Source organism: Bufo bufo, chromosome 2 (assembly GCF_905171765.1).
Source record: "Bufo bufo chromosome 2, aBufBuf1.1, whole genome shotgun sequence".
In the NCBI taxonomy this organism is placed as follows: Eukaryota; Metazoa; Chordata; class Amphibia; order Anura; family Bufonidae; genus Bufo; species Bufo bufo.
Window position 1 is genome coordinate 97,334,640 of NC_053390.1, and position 19,199 is coordinate 97,353,838.

At 43.5% G+C, this 19,199-nt stretch overlaps 1 protein-coding gene across 1 annotated transcript in view; it reads left to right on the forward strand.

Moving 5' to 3' along the window:
• CWC27 (CWC27 spliceosome associated cyclophilin) overlaps nt 1-19,199 on the forward strand; it is a 285,436-nt gene that overhangs the window by 70,089 nt on the left and 196,148 nt on the right. The window contains exon 10 of the mRNA XM_040421330.1: nt 10,191-10,354. Within this exon, the coding sequence (XP_040277264.1) occupies nt 10,191-10,354 (164 nt within the window). The remainder of the gene's footprint in view (nt 1-10,190; nt 10,355-19,199) is intronic.

Below are 19,199 nucleotides of genomic sequence, written 5' to 3' on the forward strand. Positions count from 1 at the left end.
GCTAAACATGGGGGAAATGGGTATAAAGTGAAAAACAAAAGTATACTACTTTATAATATGTTTTGTTCTTGTTGTGCTTTGTTAGTCTTGTTTCATTAATGGCTTTACTTACTACTGATTTACAGAAAGCTGTGGTTAACAAGTGGACTCTGACTACAGTAGGCACTTGTGTAGTCAGGTTCTGTCAGTGGAAGAGTTATTCCTAAGTAGAAAAAGCAACATATTCAATCAATTGCAAGAACTGGAAAGTGTTTCTTACCATCATAATGTAGGGGTTGGTGGTATTGTCTGGGAAAAAAACACAGTACACAAGAGGGGAAGTAATGACGTACTAAGTGAGTCTATGTGCTTGTCCAGGATTTGTCCACTGGATACACAGTGTAGAGCAAGCAGGGGTGGGCTGGCCATAGACCCTAAATGCTGGAGCATCAGATACTTATGCACATGGGCAGCAGCCGCAGGTGCCTTCCTGAATTCAACTGTATGTGTCTTCAGTATTGTGATAGGGGCAGTATTTTTTTGCTGCACTATGGTATTTGGTTCTGCTGCGGCAGTATTTTGTGCTGCAGTATGGCATCTCTGGCCCCACCTACTTCTGTTGTCCCTGCCTAGTTGTGGCTTGTGTTGGCCCTGCCTACTTGTGTTGCCTTGCCCTCAGTCAATTTGGAGTTGCCGACAACTTGGGGCTACTTTTAGGTTTGTTTTTCCCAGGGCCACTTTAAGTTCCCCGTCCGCCCCTGAGAGCAAGACATGCCACCCGGCACTTGCACTGTATGTATTTTGGATCAAAAGACTCCAAACACTTAAAGGGCGACTATCACCAAAATATGACATTGTACACCACTTACATGGCTCTCTAGCACACCTATCCATGATTCAAATGGTACCTTTGTAATTTTCTTCAGAGTTTCACCAGCAGGAAAAACGCACTTGAATCCATATGCAAATGAGGGCTCGCAAGTGCCCAGGGGCGGCGTTCTGTGTGTAGGTGCCCAGGCTGCTCTGCCTTCTTTTTATGTTACTCCTCCCCAGCCTCTTCCTTGGCCCGCCCTGCAAGTCCCTTACGTCATCCACAGGACCGGCCGATATACCGTGCGTGCGCAGTGCACCGCCGGCACGGGCATGCGCACTGTGATGCCAATTGTGGGCACAGCATCGCTACATGTAGTGCGCATGTCCCAGCACAGGCATGAAACCAATGACTAGAGGGTGGACCAGAAGCAAACAGGAGGACTGGAGGCCGGCGCATGCGCACTACATGTAGCGATGCCGTGCCCACAATGGGCATCGCAGTGCGCATGCTCACGCCGGCAGTGCACTGCGCATCTGTGGGATATCGGCCGCTCCTGTGGATGACGCAAGGGACTTGCAGGTCTGGCCAAGGAAGAGGCTGGGGAGGAGTAACGTAAAAAGAAGGCAGAGCAGCCTGGGCACCTACACACAGAACGCCGCATTGGGCACTTGCGAGCCCCCATTTGCATATGGATTATAGTGCGTTTTTCCTGCTGGTGAAACTCAGAAGAAAATTATAAAAGTACCATACGAATCATGGATAGGTGTGCTAGAGAGCCATGTAAGTGGTGTACAATGCCATATTTTGGTGACAGACTCCCTTTAATAGATTGACCAGCCCATATATTCGGTGACCTGTTGTCACGGATGGTGTTGCAGAAAACAAGTAGTAACAAATAAAGATCCGACTGACTTGATCCCAAACTAAGAAACATATGGGTGAGCCCTATAATAGCCCTAGAGCTCTCCCTGACTACTCAGCCCAAGATCTCTATGATAGAAAATTGCATGTCCATGTACCTCGACTGAGTGACACCTGAAAACCCTATAATAGTGAGGGGACACGGCCACCGGCTCCCTGCACTGAATACGGAGGGAGTCAGGGTCACCTAGGATCAAGCCAACAGGAAAACACAAAGGAATAGACTTATCTGAGGAACCAGCAGTTGCAACTTCTAGCAGTGAGCACAATCCAGGAAGTAGTATAAACCGCAAAGTGAGGCAGTATGGGAGGGGATATAAAGGGAGGCAATCACTGCTAATAGATGACAGCTGGGAGAGGGAGAAGAGATGTCAAAGTGAAACCAAAACAAAAGAACATCATGCAGGAGGTACTGAAGAACGTCTGTCAGAACTTCTCAGAGATCTGACGGTGACACCTGTGCTGTCCATGTTCTCAATTTCATAACCCCCCCCTCTCTCAAAATTGATATTTTATTTTTTGTCAATTACATAGGCACAATGTTTCTTGGCCTATATTGTGAATTGTTGATAAGTATAATATTTCAACATCCGTATTTCAGAGAGATGATGAACTCTAGTGGTATCTTGTCTGTATTGTTTGCCCCAAATACCTGTTTTTCATGTCAGCACTTTTTCTCCTGTTCTCAGCATCGCTGCCTCCTGGCATAATGTTTACATGAAGAATTTCCTGTTTTCATTACCTTCCTGCTGGGTTTTCTAACCAGTTCCAGCATACTTTACTTTGTAATGTTTGGATTGCTCCACCTAACATGGTGTAGGGGCTGTTCTTTCTGCAGTGTGGCAGGTGGAGCAAGCCCAGAGAAACATTACAGAGCAAAGAATGCTGGGTTTTGTTTAAAAACCCAGCTGAGAGGAAAATGGGAAGTCCTGAATGTAAACCTCCTGCCAGGGGTGGAAAGTGCTGACACATAAAACAGGTATATGGGGCAGAAAAATGCACTGTTTGGGGTTACTCTGGGCAGACACAAAATATTTTATAAGGGGACTAGAGCTTTAAATTGGTCAGCAACAAAGCATATTTACTCCCTTGTGGCTTTAGGAAAAGAGCTCTATGGCACCATAAAGTTAAATTCCGTCCCATAAATCAACTTGTCTCACTTGACTTCAAGCCATATACTCAGAAGTTCTTCAGGTCACCTGATAGTATCTCATGGTTGCATTCACCTGACCATATTTTCAGTCTGTGTCTAATTTGCATTTTCTGCAGATGGCATGCAGACCCATTCATTTCTATGGGACCTCAAAAAATGCGGAGAGCACACGTATGTCATCCATGTACTATCTGCATCCGTGTATCCGAGACGCAAATTAAACAACACATCTCAGTCTGGTGCTGTCCATCTGGGAGGACCACATTCGCTCCCTTGTCTGTGGGATTTATCCGATTTTGAGCCTTAACCAAAGATTTAAAGACCTCCACCAGTCCCTTTCCCAATTTGGGTTGATGTGATAAGACAGCGTTAAGTCTAGTATAACCAAGTCTAAAAATATATCTGTGTGGGACACGTGTCCAAAGAGGGACGTTTTTGTACCACCCATATAGTGCCATAGTATCTGCAATAGAGCTGAACTTTATTACCATAAAGGGGAATTAGACTGCGAGTGTCACTTTATCCACAGACCAATGTGAGTGCAGTTCTGCCGACTATAACAGGGCTACGGAAATAGCTGAAGATCAATATAGTAGTCTGAATAAGCAGCCATGGCATATATATAGCCTTGCTATAGTACAACATGAGATGTTTTGTGTACTGGCTGCAGTCTGCTATGGCCGCCATTATCAGACTAGCTGCCACCCACACACAACTTAGAAATAGTAGCATGAACTTTAGATACTCTTTGGGTCACTAGCTACGTTGGTACATGCCAGTACACCAGCTGATGTCATTTCATATATATTCACAATGCGCTGAAATTAGTTCCAGGCCTGCTGGATAGAGAAGTGCTGTAATAGATAGAGTTATAGTGAAGGCCGACAAATAATGTCTAATGAGAGCGTATTCATGAAGGCTCTTATGTCTCTACTTAGAATTCCTCAAGACTTCTAGCATCAGAACAAAAACCAGCTGGTGTCTAAGCCCAGTCTTGAAGTAAAGCCTTTTAAGATGCAGTTTTATCGTCTTGTTATAATACTCTTCTGCAGCGCTCTGGTCTCTGGGAACCCTCTATGTGCCCAGACAGTCTAATTAGTATCTAATTATGAAATGAAAGGCATCGAGAAATGTGAATAGATTGTGACATAGAAAGCACAGAAAGCATCAGAAATACACACACATGCTGGCAGTGCCCTAATAAAATATATTGTGCTGGTGCTCATACTAAAAGTCCAGCACCTTGCATTAGTGATTTAAAGGGAATGTATCGCCTATATACTTTTTTTTTCTCACTAATTAAAGAGCATCTGTCAGCAGATTTGTAACTTTGAAACTGGCTGATCTGTTACATGTGCGTTTGGCAGCTGAAGGCATCTGTGTTGGTCCCATGTCCATATGTGCCCGCATTGCTGAGAAAAATAATGTTTTAATATATGCAAATGAGCCTCTAGGAGCAACGGGGGCGTTGGCGTCACACCTAAAGCCTCTGCAACTGCCACACCCTCTGCACTTTGATTGACAAGGCCAGGCATTATGAACTCACCACATCGTAAATCAGTGTCATTCAGTCATTAGGGGAGCCACAACAAGCGAAAATACGGTGTGTGTGTATATGTGTGTATGTGTGTGTATATATATATATATATATATATATATATATATATATATATATATATATAATATACACACAATTGCAGATACAGCAGCAGCACAGTCAGATGGTGTGAACTGGGTGCAATTCCTCTAGGAAGGCAGGTTTCTCCTCCACTATAAATACATCCAAAGAACGAGGCAGCACTCCAGAGTAGCGTGAAAGGGTGAAGACCCCAAACTTTAATCCCCAAGCAACGTTTCGGCCTACTCAATGAGGCCTTTGTCAAGCAGACAAAGGCCTCATTGAGTAGGCCGAAACGTTGCTTGGGGATTAAAGTTTGGGGTCTTCACCCTTTCACGCTACTCTGGAGTGCTGCCTCGTTCTTTGGATGTGTGTGTATATGTATGTATGTGTGTGTGTGTATATGTATATATATATATATATATATATATATATATATATATATATATATATATTTAGGGTATTGGCAAATTTGGGTCATTTGGAAACACAGTAATTTATTGCACATCTAATAAAATGTGAAAGACCATCTCTGGTACATGTATACAATTCGCCTATAAATAATAAAAAAGGGGGTGATGGTACTAAATATCACTCAATATATAGCAGAGGCCGACCTCCATAAAATCAAATCACATTGGTAAATTCAAATACATCTTTAACCCCTTAAGGACACAGGCTGTACAGGTACGCCCTGATGTCCCAGTACTTAAGGACACAGGGTAGTTCCTGTGTAGTTCCGATCGCCGCCGCGTGGTGGGCGGTGATCATTTGGCAGGCACTCTGGCACAATGCCTAGGGGGTCCTGTGACCCCCCCGCATCGGCGATTGCAGCAAACCGCAGGTCAATTCAGACCTGCAGTTTGCTGCGTTTCCAGGTTATTCGGGTCTCTGGTGACCTGATAACCCGGAACAGGATGGTGATCGGTGGTGTGATAATACACCACCAATCACCATCCTTAGATCCTGTGAGGGTCCCTGTGCGAGGTACCGCGGCAACGGTCCTCAAGCCCGATTGTATCGTCAACTACAATCGGTATATGGGAGGAGTTGATCTCTCTGATCAAGTCCTCAAGCCATATAACGCCATGCGCAAAACGCGGACATGGTACAAAAAAGTTGCGGTCTACTTGGTGCAGGTTGCCATGTAAAACTCTTTTGTACTGTTCCAGTGCGCTGGCAACACGGGGACATTCCTTCAGTTCTATGAGGCAGTCCTCAAGGCCCTGATCTTTTCTGACCGGAAAAGAGCAGGCCGGAGTACCTCGGGAACTGTAGTCGCCCGGATCGTCCTTGGCCAACACTTTCCAGGTGTGGTCCCCCATACTGGAAAGAAGGGACGGACCCAAAAAAAGTGCAGAGTGTGTCACAGGAGGGGGATACGGAAGGACACCACCACTCAGTGTGACACGTGCCCCGATCATCCGGGCCTCTGCATTGACTGTTACTTCAGGGAGTACCACACTTCCATGGAGTACTAAATTTATAATCCCCTTTTCCATTTAGAACTATGGTTCTCAGACTTGAGACAGCAAAAAAAAATTGTTCAAAAAGTTTGTAAAACTAAAATAATAAAAAAAAAAGTATACAAATTAGGCATTGCCGCGTCGGTAATAATCGCCTCTATAAAAATACCCCATGACCTAACCCCCCAGATTAACACTGTCCCCAAAAAAAAATAAGGTGCAAAAAAAGAATTTTTTTTGTCACCTTACAAAACAAAAAGTTTAATAGCAAGCGATCCAAAAAGTCATATAGCCCCCAAAATAGTGCCATTAAAACCGTACCCTCATCCCGTTAAAAATGAGACCCTACCTAATACAATCGGCTAAAAAACAAAAAATGACTCTTAGGCTTCGTTCACATCACCGTTCAGCCTTTCCGTTCTCCTGCTCCGTTTAGGAGCAGGAGAACGGAAAGGACGGATAAGGCACATAACTGACGCCAAACGGAGGCTGAATGGTGATGTGAACGAAGCCTTAGACTTTAGAGATGCAAAAAAAAAAATTTTGTATCAAAAAGGATAACATAGTCTAAAACCTAAATAATTGTAAAAAAAAAGTTGACTTATTAGGTATCGCCGTGTCTGTAATAATCTCCTCTATAAAAAATACCACATGACCTAACCCCCCAGATTAACACGGTCCAAAAAAAAAATAAAAAACTGTGCCAAAACTATTTTTGGCACTATTTCAATCCGTTTTTTTCCGGTAACAAAGCAAGGGTTAACAACCAAACAAAACTTAATATTTATTACCCTGATCCTGCAGTTTACAGAAACGGAACAATTGTGGTCGTAAACTGCTGTATCACTAAAAGGCAGGGCGCAAAAGGAAAGGAACGACAGTTTCTGGAAGGCCGATTTTAATGGCCTTTTTTTTATTGACACCATGTCCCTTTTGAAGCCCCCCTGATGCCTCCCTAGAGTAAAAACTCCCTAAAAGTGACCCCATCTAAGAAACTACCCCCCACAAGGTGTTCAAAACTGATTTTACAAACTTTATTCACCCTTTAGGTGTTCCTTAACAGTTAATGGAAACTGGAGATGAAATTTCAGAATTTCAATTTTTGGTAACCTTACCTCAGAAAAATGTAATATAGAGCAACCAAAAATCATATGTACCCTAAAAATAGTCCCAACAAGACCGCCACCTTATCCCGTAGTTTCCAAAATGGGGTCACTTTTAGGGAGTTTCTACTCCAGGGGTGCCTCAAGGGGCTTCAAATGGGACATGGTGTAAATAAACCGGTCCATAAAAATCATCCTTTCAAAAACCACACGGCGCTCCTTTCCCTCTACGCCCCGCCGTGTGGCAGTACAGTAGTGTACGACCACATATGGGGTGTTTCTGTAAACGGCAGAGTCAGATTCAATAAAGATACAGGGCCAGATTTATCATTAGCTCAAGTCAGAATAATGGAGTGAAAAAGTCACAAAAAAATGCGCAAACACTAAAACTGCGCACAAATTTGCGACTTTTTTCTGCTCTGCACTATGCTCGCCAGTTTTCTGAAAGTGGGCATGTTTTCTTATGCAAATGAATCTCTAGACAGATTTACTATTGGAACTTTTTAAAAAGTCGCAAAAAAATGCGCAATTTCACTCCAGTGAGGACCATGCTTATCTTATGAGACTTTTTAATAGAACATGCGACTTTTTCGTAAGGACGTGCGACTTTTGTAAAGCTGCTTACTGACAGAAAAACTGCTACCGTCAAATCACATTTATTACAGTCTTAAAGGGCCGATCATAAATCTGACTTGGCTAAAACTGACTTTAGCCATATGTGAAAGTGGAGTGAGCTGTCAGAGTAATGATAAATCTGGCCCACAGTCTTGTTTGGCTGTTAACCCTTGCTTTGTTAGTGGAAAAAATAGGTTAAAATGGAAAATTTGGCAAAAAAATGAAATTCTGAAATTTCACCTCCATTTGCCAATCACTCTTGTGGAGCACCTAAAGGGTTAACAACGTTTGTAAAAATTAGTTTTAAATACCTTGAGGGGTGTAGTTTCTAGAATGGGGTCATTTTTGGGTGGTTTCTATTATGTAAGCCTCACAAAGTGACTTCAGACCTGAACTGGTACCTAAAAATTGGGTTTTTGAAAATTTCTGAAAAATTTCAAGATTTGCTTCTATACTTCTAAGCCTTGTAACATCCCCCAAAATATAAAATATTATTACCAAAATGATCCAAACATGAAGTAGACATATGGGGAATGTAAAGGTATTACTATGTATTATAGAAGTAGAGAAATTGAAACTTGGAAATGTGCATTTTTGGTAAATTTGGTATTTTTTTTTATAAATAAAAATGATTTTTATTTTTTTTTACTTCATTTTGCCAGTGTCATAAAGTACAATATGTGACGAAAAAACTATCTCAGAATGGCCTGGATAAGTCAAAGCGTTTTAAAGTTATTCACACATAAAGTGACACTGGTCAGATTTGCAAAAAAATGGCCTGGTCCTCAAGGTGAAATATGGCCGTGTCCTTAAGGGGTTAAGAATACACCAATGTACTGCAGTGCATTGGTGTTTTCTAAAGGATGAGGAAGGGGGGGGGTTATAGTCACATAACAGGGCGTCATCCAAAGATCTCCCAGATATCCTCATAACAGTGTGTCATCTGTAAATCCCCCATAAATCCCCCCCAAATATTTTTTTTCCTATCTTCCTCCTCTAAAACCTAGGGGCGTCTTATAAAGCGAAACATATGGTGTGTGTATATATATATTTATATATTAGAGCAGCACTCCAGGTATAGTGAATGGGAGGAATACCAGGAGTGCTGCATCATTTTTGTATTTTGGATCTTTCAGTGGACTACTGCCTATTGTCCCGAAGGAATTGCACCTGCCTATCACCTTTCAGACTGTGCTGTTTTCTTCTTGTTTTTGTGTGTATATATACTGTGTATATGTGTATGTGTGTGTATATGTGTATATGTATATACACAGATGGATCTGGATAGATTGGAGGCTTGGGCAGAGAAGCGGCAGGTGAGGTTTAACACTGACCAATGTAAGGTTATGTACATACGAAGGAATAATGCAAGTCACCTGTACATACTAAATGGTAAAACACTGGGTAACACTCACATGGGAAAAGACTTAGGAATTTTATTGAACAGCAAACTAAGCTGTAGAAACCAGTGTCAGGCAGCTGCTGCCAAGGTCAAAGAAATAATGGGTTGCATGAAAAGAGGCATAGATGCCTGTGATAGCAACATAGTCCTACCACTTTACAAATCACTAGTCAGACCACACATGGAGTACTGTGCACAGTTCTGGGCTTCTGGGAACAAGAAAGACATAGCAGAGCTGCAGAGGGTTCAGAGGCTTATATTTCAAGCATACTCCAAAAATCCCTAAAAACCATACTAGGGCTTATTTTCGGTGAAACACTGTACCTTTTTTCAGCCATACAGACTGTGATGTCAGTCTTGGCCATGCAAATTCACTATAAGAAGGTTGATGAATCATTAAAGAGGGTTTCCAGGTTCCTGATATTAATGACCTATCCTCAGAATTGGTCACTAATATGTGATTCGAGAAAGTCTGACACCCAACACCTTCACCGATCAGGGGTTGTCTCACTTCAGCAAGTGGCATTTATCCTGTAAAGAAAGTTAATACAAGGCACTTACTAATGTATTGTGATTGTCCATATGGCCTCCTTTGGCGATTGCTGGCTGGATTCATTTTTCTATAGCCTTATACACTGCTCGTTTCCATGGTTACGACCACCCTGCAATCCATCAGAGATGGCCATGCTTGCACACTATAGGAAATGGTGCCGGCCTGTCTGGTGGCAGGGACCGTGGGAATACACATATGCTGGTGCTTTTTCCTATAGTGTGCAACCACGACCACCACTGCTGGAGTGCGGGGTGGTCGTAACCATGGAAACGAGCAGTGTATAATGCTATAGAAAAATGAATCCAGCCGGCAATTGCCAAAGGAGGCCATATGGACAAGCACAATACATTAGTAAGTGCCTTGTAGCAGCTACATCTACATGATAAATGCCATTTGCTGAAGTGACACAATCCCTTTTTAATTGAACAATTTCATCCTGCAAATGATCATTTTGGTCGAAATCATCTGTTTTGATCAACTTTAGAAAAATGTACATGACCAACCTTTACTTCTGTATCTGGGCTCGGATGCTAACGTAACTTATGCAAATTATTCTCAAATCTAAGGCAGATTCAAGTGAAGATGACGAAGATGACATAGATAGTGATGAGCGACAACAGATGAAAGATCGCATAACCAGCAAATTGAAAATGGACCCCAATAAAAGCACCAAGTCATCAGTGAAATCTTCAGGGGATCAGGATCTTCAGGAGAAGAAAAGTAGTCGAAGGTAATTTGTGAGAAAAGCCGTTGTCAGATTTGTCTGTGCCAGGGATCAGCAACCTTCGGCACGCCAGCTGCTGTGAAACTACAACTCCCAGCATACACACGTACTCAGCTGTTCTTGTAACTTTCATAGAAGTAAAAGGAGGATTCTGGGAGTTGTAGTTTCAGAACAGCTGGGGTGGCGGAGGTTGCTGATCCCTGGTCCATGCAAATAAGAGTCAGAGCTTAGTATTGATTACCATCATCCTCCTCAGTGACCATATATTGACATAGTCAGTCCAAATGTGGGGGGTACTGCTTGGTGATAGACCGTGATCTGTGTGCACGGTTATGAAGGGAAGGCTGTCAGTCACAAAGTAGGACCGCCCACTGGACTCCTAAGCGTAGAAACAGAAGATATTTAAATGAGCAACGTACAAGTTATACTGAATAACTTCCCAATCTATATATCAATCTGCTCGGTTTCCCCTGTTCTAGAACATTCTGCCTGCAGTTCACACACCATGTTCAGTGTGACAGGTTTCCTTTAATATGTAGTAAACATAATATTTTACTAGTTCAATTGTCTCTTTAGTGACCATGTTTTGGTTTTTAAAATGTAGAACAACTTTTTTGTGGATATATATACTGGTGCTATTTTCTTGATGTAATTCTAATGTAAACCTCAAGGTGGCAGTAAATAACCATCCAAAATGCAAATTGAAAAAAACATTTTGCAGTATGTGTGTATGTTTATATCATATGTGTGCATTCTGTTGTTGTTTTCTGTAGGAATTACTTTGGCTATAATATCAGGGTTTTTTTTTTGCCCCAAAACTTTTACTTTAAGGATGTCCTCTTAGGTCTGAGGTCATAATTCAGCAGCCACTGCATAGATGAGCCACAATATATTACAGTATATGAATAATAACCATTGTGAAGTCATAGAAAATGGTTATGGAAGCCACTGATGTCACAGAACAGGGATAATAAGTACAGTGATGTCACAGAACAGGGATAATAAGTACAGTGATGTCACAGAACAGGGATAATAAGTACAGTGATGTCACACAACAGGGATAATAAGTACAGTGATGTCACACAACAGGGATAATAAGTACAGTGATGTCACACAACAGGGATAATAAGTACAGTGATGTCACACAACAGGGATAATAAGTACAGTGATGTCACACAACATAGATCTACATAATTTGCCTGCAATCAATGTAGCCATGCTCATCTCTGAAGTAACTTGCATGTACACTTACACAGCTGTATTGCAGGTTGTACCGCAGGCCTGTAGATAGAAATTCAGATGCAGCATAACTGAGTTTGTCATTTGACGCTGTATACGAAGGAGATTAGCACGACAAGCGTGCATGAAGCTGCGTTTCTGTAGATATGCTATACATGTCTGATACATAAGGGTGTCTCCTATCTCAAGAGCAGGTCTCCGTCTTGCGCCCGTTATGAATGGAGCGGTGGCATCCATGTTCAGCTTTCTTCATTCACTTCTATGGGAGTTCTGAATAGCAGAGTAAGCGTGCTCGGGTAGATTTATCAAATCGGGTGCAAACAAACCGTGTGGTAGCTTCACAAATCTGCCACTTTTCCGTTGCACCAGTTTTTCCTCATAAAACATCCCCCAGTGTCTCCTACGTGACTAAACTAAAAATCATTTCCAATATTATGGTATTACAGACCTGAGGCTAAACCGTGGTTGCAAATACCGTTGTCCTCTAGGAGGCATGCCGTGTCCATACAACGCAGAAGATCATCTCCAGTGATGGCAGTGCCCTGGTTTTCCAAAGCTATGCCAGAAATGTTGACAGGTGAAAATGCAAGTCAAGAGACGTCAGATTTACTATGCTGTGGGAAGTTCCTCTCACTCTCCAGAGCTGGTCACAAAGTTTTGCTCAAGTACCGACTGGCAGGAGCTATATATGTAATGGTAGGTGTCGTTATGACATCGTTCTTCTGCTGGCTTGAACACCTCCAGCTTGTAGACCTCTGCGGAGAGGTTAACCTGCAGCATTGTTTTAATGACCACTAACAGAGAGCGGCTTGTTTAACGATTAATTACAGGACAGGAGAGATCCCAGGAGTCTGCACTCCCCAAACTTTCCGTCTAGCTGCGAACGCTCCTCTCTTTGTTTGAATATCATTTCACATTCCTCTATTATTATTAATATTTTATTTTTTATTTTTTTACTTCTGTCTGACTCCAGGGTTTTATATGCATTTGGTGAAATTGATTAAATAAATGGCAGAATAGAAGTGGCTGTAAAATGACTGTAGTTGTGCCCTGTAGGACCTCCTGAAAGAAGCGTTGTATTATGTGTAGTCGTGATGTGCTGGCTTCACCATGTCAGTCTATGGTCCCTTTGTTGCCTGGATAGCCCACCCCAGTCTTTTTCCCAGCATCATGTATAGTTAAAGGGGTTATCCAGGTAAATAGGCCATCATTATCGGACCCCCGCCAATCGGCTATTACAAGGAGCCGTCAAGCTCATTGGAGCTGTTGTGAGCGCAACCGAACCCCTGTAGCTTTCCAAGCACAGCGCTGTACGTTGTATAATGGCAGTGCTTGGTAATGCAGCTCAGCCCCGTTCACTTCCATGGGGCTGAGCTGCAACGAGGCCACGAGAACGATGTATGGTGACTTCACATGGACTAGGAAGAAGACCTCGTCTAACAGCTGAGCAGCGGGGGTGCTGGGTGTCGCACCTCTGCCAATCTGATATTGATGACTTATTCAGAGGACAGGTCATCAATATAAATTACCGGATAACCCCTTTAACACAGCTCTGTGTAATACTAAAAGCAGTTTTCCAATATCAAAGTGATGCCATCTCGCTAGGATATGGCATTACTTCATGATAGTTGGGGTCCCACCTTTGAGAACCCACTGAGAATAAAGGGTCCACAGCATTTGTGTGGTACTGCGTTTCCTGTGCACCCCCGGCTACCTGTTGTGGAGGAAACTATAGCTGACCCTATACAACTGGAATGTAGCTGTGCTGCGCTACCCTGCGCCATAGTAAGTCGGGGCACCCCCATGCATCGAAAGACGGTCCCCTCTTTAGCTCTGGAATGCCACCCATCATAACGTGGAGGAATATCTTAGATTTATGGGAGATGGGAATACCCCAAGGGGTTGTTGAAGATTTTACATTGACTGGCATTAAACTGTGATCAATGAGGGTCCAAACCCCAGGACTCCCCTAATCAGCAGACCAAAGGGTCAGCTGGAGCTTTGTGGACCTTTCATTGTATATCCAGGCCCAGCAAACTATTTCCAACGTGTTACATGTTGCTACCAGTGACCACCGCTTCCAAAGAGCATATTTCAGCGAGGAAGGATCTGAGGACCGGCGTTGCCTTCACACGGTAAGGAAGGTGGGTGTCTATGGTCAGCCTAAACGCCTCATGCACAGGCACATTTATAGCTTCAGTTTGTACTGAGACCTAATAGGACTTCCATAGAGGTCCATGCGGCAGCTGTTATACGCCGGCATGCCTCCAGTTTCATACAAAGGTTATTTTTCTGTTCAATTTCCTACGAATATGGCAGAAAAAATTTGGGGCATGCTGTGTCAGATGCTGTATGTATGGCGATACCCTCCCCTAGAGACATTGAATAGAAGGATCCTGTATGGTGCTACACCATGGAACCTCACAGCCTCCGTATATGGCCATATAGGCTCCGCGCACAGGACTTTACGTGTGCACAAGGCCTTGCTATCTGTATAATCTCTCTTTCAATAACGTTATCCATGGACTTGATGCCTGAGCTGCCGTCTATATAGGAATATATATAGGAATAGTAAATATGCAACCTGCACTCATTGTATGTAGATACTTTTTTTTTTCCTCCTAGAAGCTGGCAAGTGTCTAGTGAGTGGCTTTATTCAGTGCAGGGGCTTGGAGATCATTTCTGCCTGTGAGGAGAACCAGCTCCCTGTCAGAAGTCAGACATAGTGTGTACTGCACACATGGCATATTGCTCCAGACTTGGCCGGCGGCCCAGCTCACCCCATCCACTCTTCCCTAACAGGCCTACTGTCTGCAAATAGCAGGATTAAGGCCCTACAAGAACCATTCCATTTGTTGAAAGGAAACACTGCGACATATGGATAATTAAGAACTGCTGAAGTTGTACTGACAAGGGGTGTTTGAGAGGGGGGAAACCGGCTAACTAGATGAATCTGCTCATTAACTTTTGTTGTGTCTGTGCCGTGGAATTCCTTGTTCCCATTTACAGTAGTAAAGTCATTCTGCTGGAAGCTACTACTATAAGTGCGTAAACTGCTGCCGATGAGGTCAGTGTATTAGCGTAAGCTCTTCCAGGTAAATGTATGGCTTTAATTAGCCATGGTTTAAATTTGCATGTGTTACGTCCATTGTCTGCATTTCCGACATCGCGTTCTGCTGCACTCTGCCAGTCAAGTCTTCATCTATAGCTTTGTCTTTTCCTCCCAGCTTTATTACCGGGACGAGTGATTGAAAAACAATAAGGCCTGTCACCTATGTTCTTCCTTGCCCGTACAGTGGCCTGACATGGTAAAGCCAGTTATGTGGGGTCCCTCGTACTTCGGCACACATCAAAATGGAATCTATACTGAGACAAAAATAAATCTCCAATGTATCAAAAATTATACTTGTAATATGATGGCCTATTGTCACGGCGCGGTGTGAGTGGTAAACTCCACACTGAACAAGGAGGGAAGGGAAAAGGTACTAGGCCTGAAAACTAGGGAAAGGGGAAAGGTCACCACCGAGTGAATCCCTAAACCGAGCCCTGACTACTATCAGTATGAACAGACCTCGATGGTAGGAATGTTCATACGCAGGGACCTAGAGCCCTATCTGACCCTAAAGGGCCCTGGAAATAGTGTCAGGACAAAAGATGACCTGTTCCTTCCCAGCTAAAGGAACAGGAGACTTCCTCAGGCCTAATACCAAAAGATAGGGGAATACAACAAACTAGAAATAGGAAAAAGAGACTTATCTCCGAAGTACGCATACGAGCAGGAACCAAACACCAGCACTTTCACAACCAGAAAGGAGCTATCAACCGCATAGCATGATGGGTGAGACCAGACTAAATAGAGGAGTTGGAATGACCACTTAAGCTACACCTGAGACAAGAGGTGTGGTCATCACCAGCAACAACACAGAAACAAGTGAAACCAAAGAGGCTGTCAGATCACATCACGTGCAGCCACTCTCTTAGATCTCCGGATCCCTGTCACAGGAGAGACCGTGACACCTATCCCTAGGATATGCTACCACTTTGATAGGCGGGGGTCTGTTCTCTGGTTCCCTATTAATCCAGAGTAGGGGGGTCGCAGCGCTGGATTAGGGATGCATCCAAAATACAGAGGCAAAACTATGAAGGCTGTAAGCTGAATAACAGCGGAGCATCATGCTTTCAGGTTAAAGAGGTTTTACAGGATATAACATTATGGTGGTATAGTGTAAAAAATGTACCCACCCTTCTCTGTCCCTGTCAGTCATATATAGCATAGATATAGGCGTGTCTATACATGTGCTTCTACTTCGTCATATACGTAAACCTTCAGATATAGTTAAAGGGCATCTGTCAGCAGTTTTGTACCTATGACACTGGCTGACCTGTTACATGTGCACTTGGCACCTGAAGACATCTGTGTTGGTCCCATGTTCATATGTGCCCGCATTGCTGAGAAAAATTAAAGGGGTTGTCCGAGTTATGAAAAAAAAAAATATAGCACTGAAAATCTGATGGGCAGCAATATATAATTAAGCTAAGCAAGTTTTATGCAAAAAAATATATATATATATTTCCTAATTTCCCTGGTTCTTTTCTGGCCCTTTGTTTTTATTGCATGTAAACAATCTCTGCCCCTCCCCCTGCACTGCTAAGGGAGTGGCTACAAGAGCTGCCCTGAGTGACATGTCTGCCTGCTGGGAGACTCTGCAGCATGTTGTATGTGTAGGACTACAAGTCCCAGCTGTATAATGACACTGCTAATACACACAGGATCTTTCCCCTACCTTCTTGTGCAATGCTCTCTCTAGTCCTTCAGCTCCTGTGCCCAGAATTGTCACTGCTGCAGATACCCAGTGTGTGCAGCTGAAGGGGTTAAGAATCCTAGGACAGAGCAGACGGCAGTGAGGGGGGGCGTGGCCAGCACAGTGAGGTGTTTACAGGCTTGTAAACTATTTTTATCAGAGCAGGGAGAGAAGCTGACATCACAGGTCATGTGACCCTTAGTGAAATCTGAGAAACCAGCCACTGGAGATAAAGTGAGTTCATTGGAAAGCTGTTACATTTGCCCAGTTAGGAACATAGAAAGAACAAAAAAAATAACTCGGACAACCCCTTTAAGTCTTAATTTCTGCAAATGAGACTCTTGGAGCAATAGGCTCAGCTGTCTCTGCAAAGGCAACGCCCCCGTTGCTCCTAGAGGCTCATTTGCATATATTAACATTACATTTTTCTCACTAATGCAGGCACATATGAACATGGGACCAACACAGGTGCCTTGCAATGCATATGCAACAGGTCAGCCAGTTTCATGGGTACAAATCTGCTGACAGATGTCCTTTACTATAGATGATGTCAGTGTAGTGTGTAATGAATCCTTTATATTAAATACTATAAATTCTCACTTAAAGGGGTTGTGCCAGGAATAATAATTTCCATTTTTCAAACCAGCACCTGGATCTGAATCATTTTGTAGTTGCATGTCATTAAAAATGCACTATAGTCACGGAGTTATTCACGGAAATCTATCTAGCGCCACCTGCTGTTTGCTGCTTTTCTAAATTCTCTGTCCTGCTCACTGAGATGGAAGCACATGCTCAGTACCTTCCTTCTGCTGCCACCAGCTGCAGCAGAAAGGATTTGCCCCCTGATAAAGTGCACGCCCTGTGAGCTTCCGGCTTGAAATAAATCTAGCAGAGCAATTGGAGCAATGAATGTGGAGATCTCTCTAGATCCATGGGAGGTTCAGGGCTGGTTCTAGCTTTGTTAGAAAGATTTTTTTACATTAGTCATGGGGTAACCTCTTTAATATTTAACAGAAGGGGGAGTCTGACTCCTAGCACCCACACGATCAGCTAGGCACTGTGCTCCCTTTCCTGCAGTAGTGACACAGTAACCCTCTCGCTCCTGCGGCTCTGTCTGGTACCTGCATTGTATTGTTTACAGTTGAGGCCTCTGCGCTCCAATCATAGCTGTCGCCCCTTCTCTCTGCTGATTTTGGGGTGTACTGGCGGTCAGATCCCTTCCAATCTTACATGCATGGCCTGCCCTAAGTATGTTCTATCCTGGAAAGTCCTTAATTCTAAGCCTTAATGCTGACCTATAGTTTGGACTGTGAAAGGTAGTACATGATGTCCCTGTAAAGGGTTCTTACTGTTGATGGCATTTATCACCTCCCCACTGGATAAGTGATAAATGTATGAACGCTGGGGGTCCGACCGCAGGGAGAGTGCAGGAGAGTGGGTGTCCCGGAGTCCCCTCTGTGAATAGAGTGGTGCCACTTCATTCGGTTGTATGGGACTGCTGAAATTAGATTGTACTCAGCAGTATCCTAAAAATGAATAGAGTGGTGGTTACACATTCACACCGTGGACCCCCGATAATGTGTTCCCAGCAGTGGAACTACCCGGCATTATATTGAGAAAAAAAACCTAATAAATCCAGCTTCCCGTAAAAGCGATGGCCTTTATTTCTTCCAAAAATATGATCCAAAAGATAACACAGGATACAAACAACCTCTACGCGTTTCAGACTCATGACTGTACTCTTGAATGTAGTATAGTAAGCTGGCTATTCATATGACCTGACATCCATTGGCAAGTGGCTTGTTGTTTAGCTGTTTTGGCTTGTATTTTGGCCGCATCCCAATGACATCCATAGGTCCTGCTACTAGGACATATGGAAAAGGGGATATCTTCCTAATCCAAACACATTCATGGCTCATAGCTCATCATAAAGTTGATCCAGCTTCCTGGCCGATTAGGTCTCCAAAAACAAGAATGGATCCCAGAAAAGCATACAAGGGAATACAATCGCATTTCTGTACCTGTTTTTGTTTCCAGTGACTATAAGGCTATGTTCACATTCCGAAAACTCTGTGACCTCCACGCTGGAACAGCTTCCCCCTGTTTTCAGTGGGAGTCCTCACAGCCATCCATGCGCCCGTGGATTGACTTGTGGTTTTCCAGACCACGCCAAGAATGGAAATGTTCACACCACAGGAATGTGTGGCAGGAGCCTGGATAGGTCATCCGTATCTGATCGGTGGGGGTCTGACACCCAGGATCTCCGCCGATCAGCTGTTCGCACCAAGCACGTACATAGTATAGCGGCTGTGTTTGGTATCATGCTCAGCACCATTCACTTCAATGGGGCTGATCTGCGCTTAGGCCATATGACCACATGGCGTAAGAAAAGCTGTGCTAATGCAAGAGCCTGTGCCTTCTCAAACAGCTGATCGGCGGGGGTCCCAGGTGTCGGACCCCCACTGATCAGATACTGATGAACAATCCAGAGGATAGGTCATCAGTAAAAAAGAAACTCCTGGAAAACCCCTTTAATTGGGAATCTGCTGCATTGAAATAGAAAAAAAAGCATGCAGAAACTGCAGCAGATTTTGACCTTGTCACAACTCGCCGTATGAACATAGCCTAAGGGGGACAGGGCTGAATTGGGGGCAGAAAAGTTATTTGAGTTCAGCCGCTGACGGTGCCCGCTCGGTCTTCTTCCAGTCTGTAATTCTAATCTCACTGTATAGATTCCTGCGCACCGTTTGTTTAGAGAGTTTTGAACACAAAATCTTTTGGTGCATTTTTATACATCCCAGAAGGAGTAT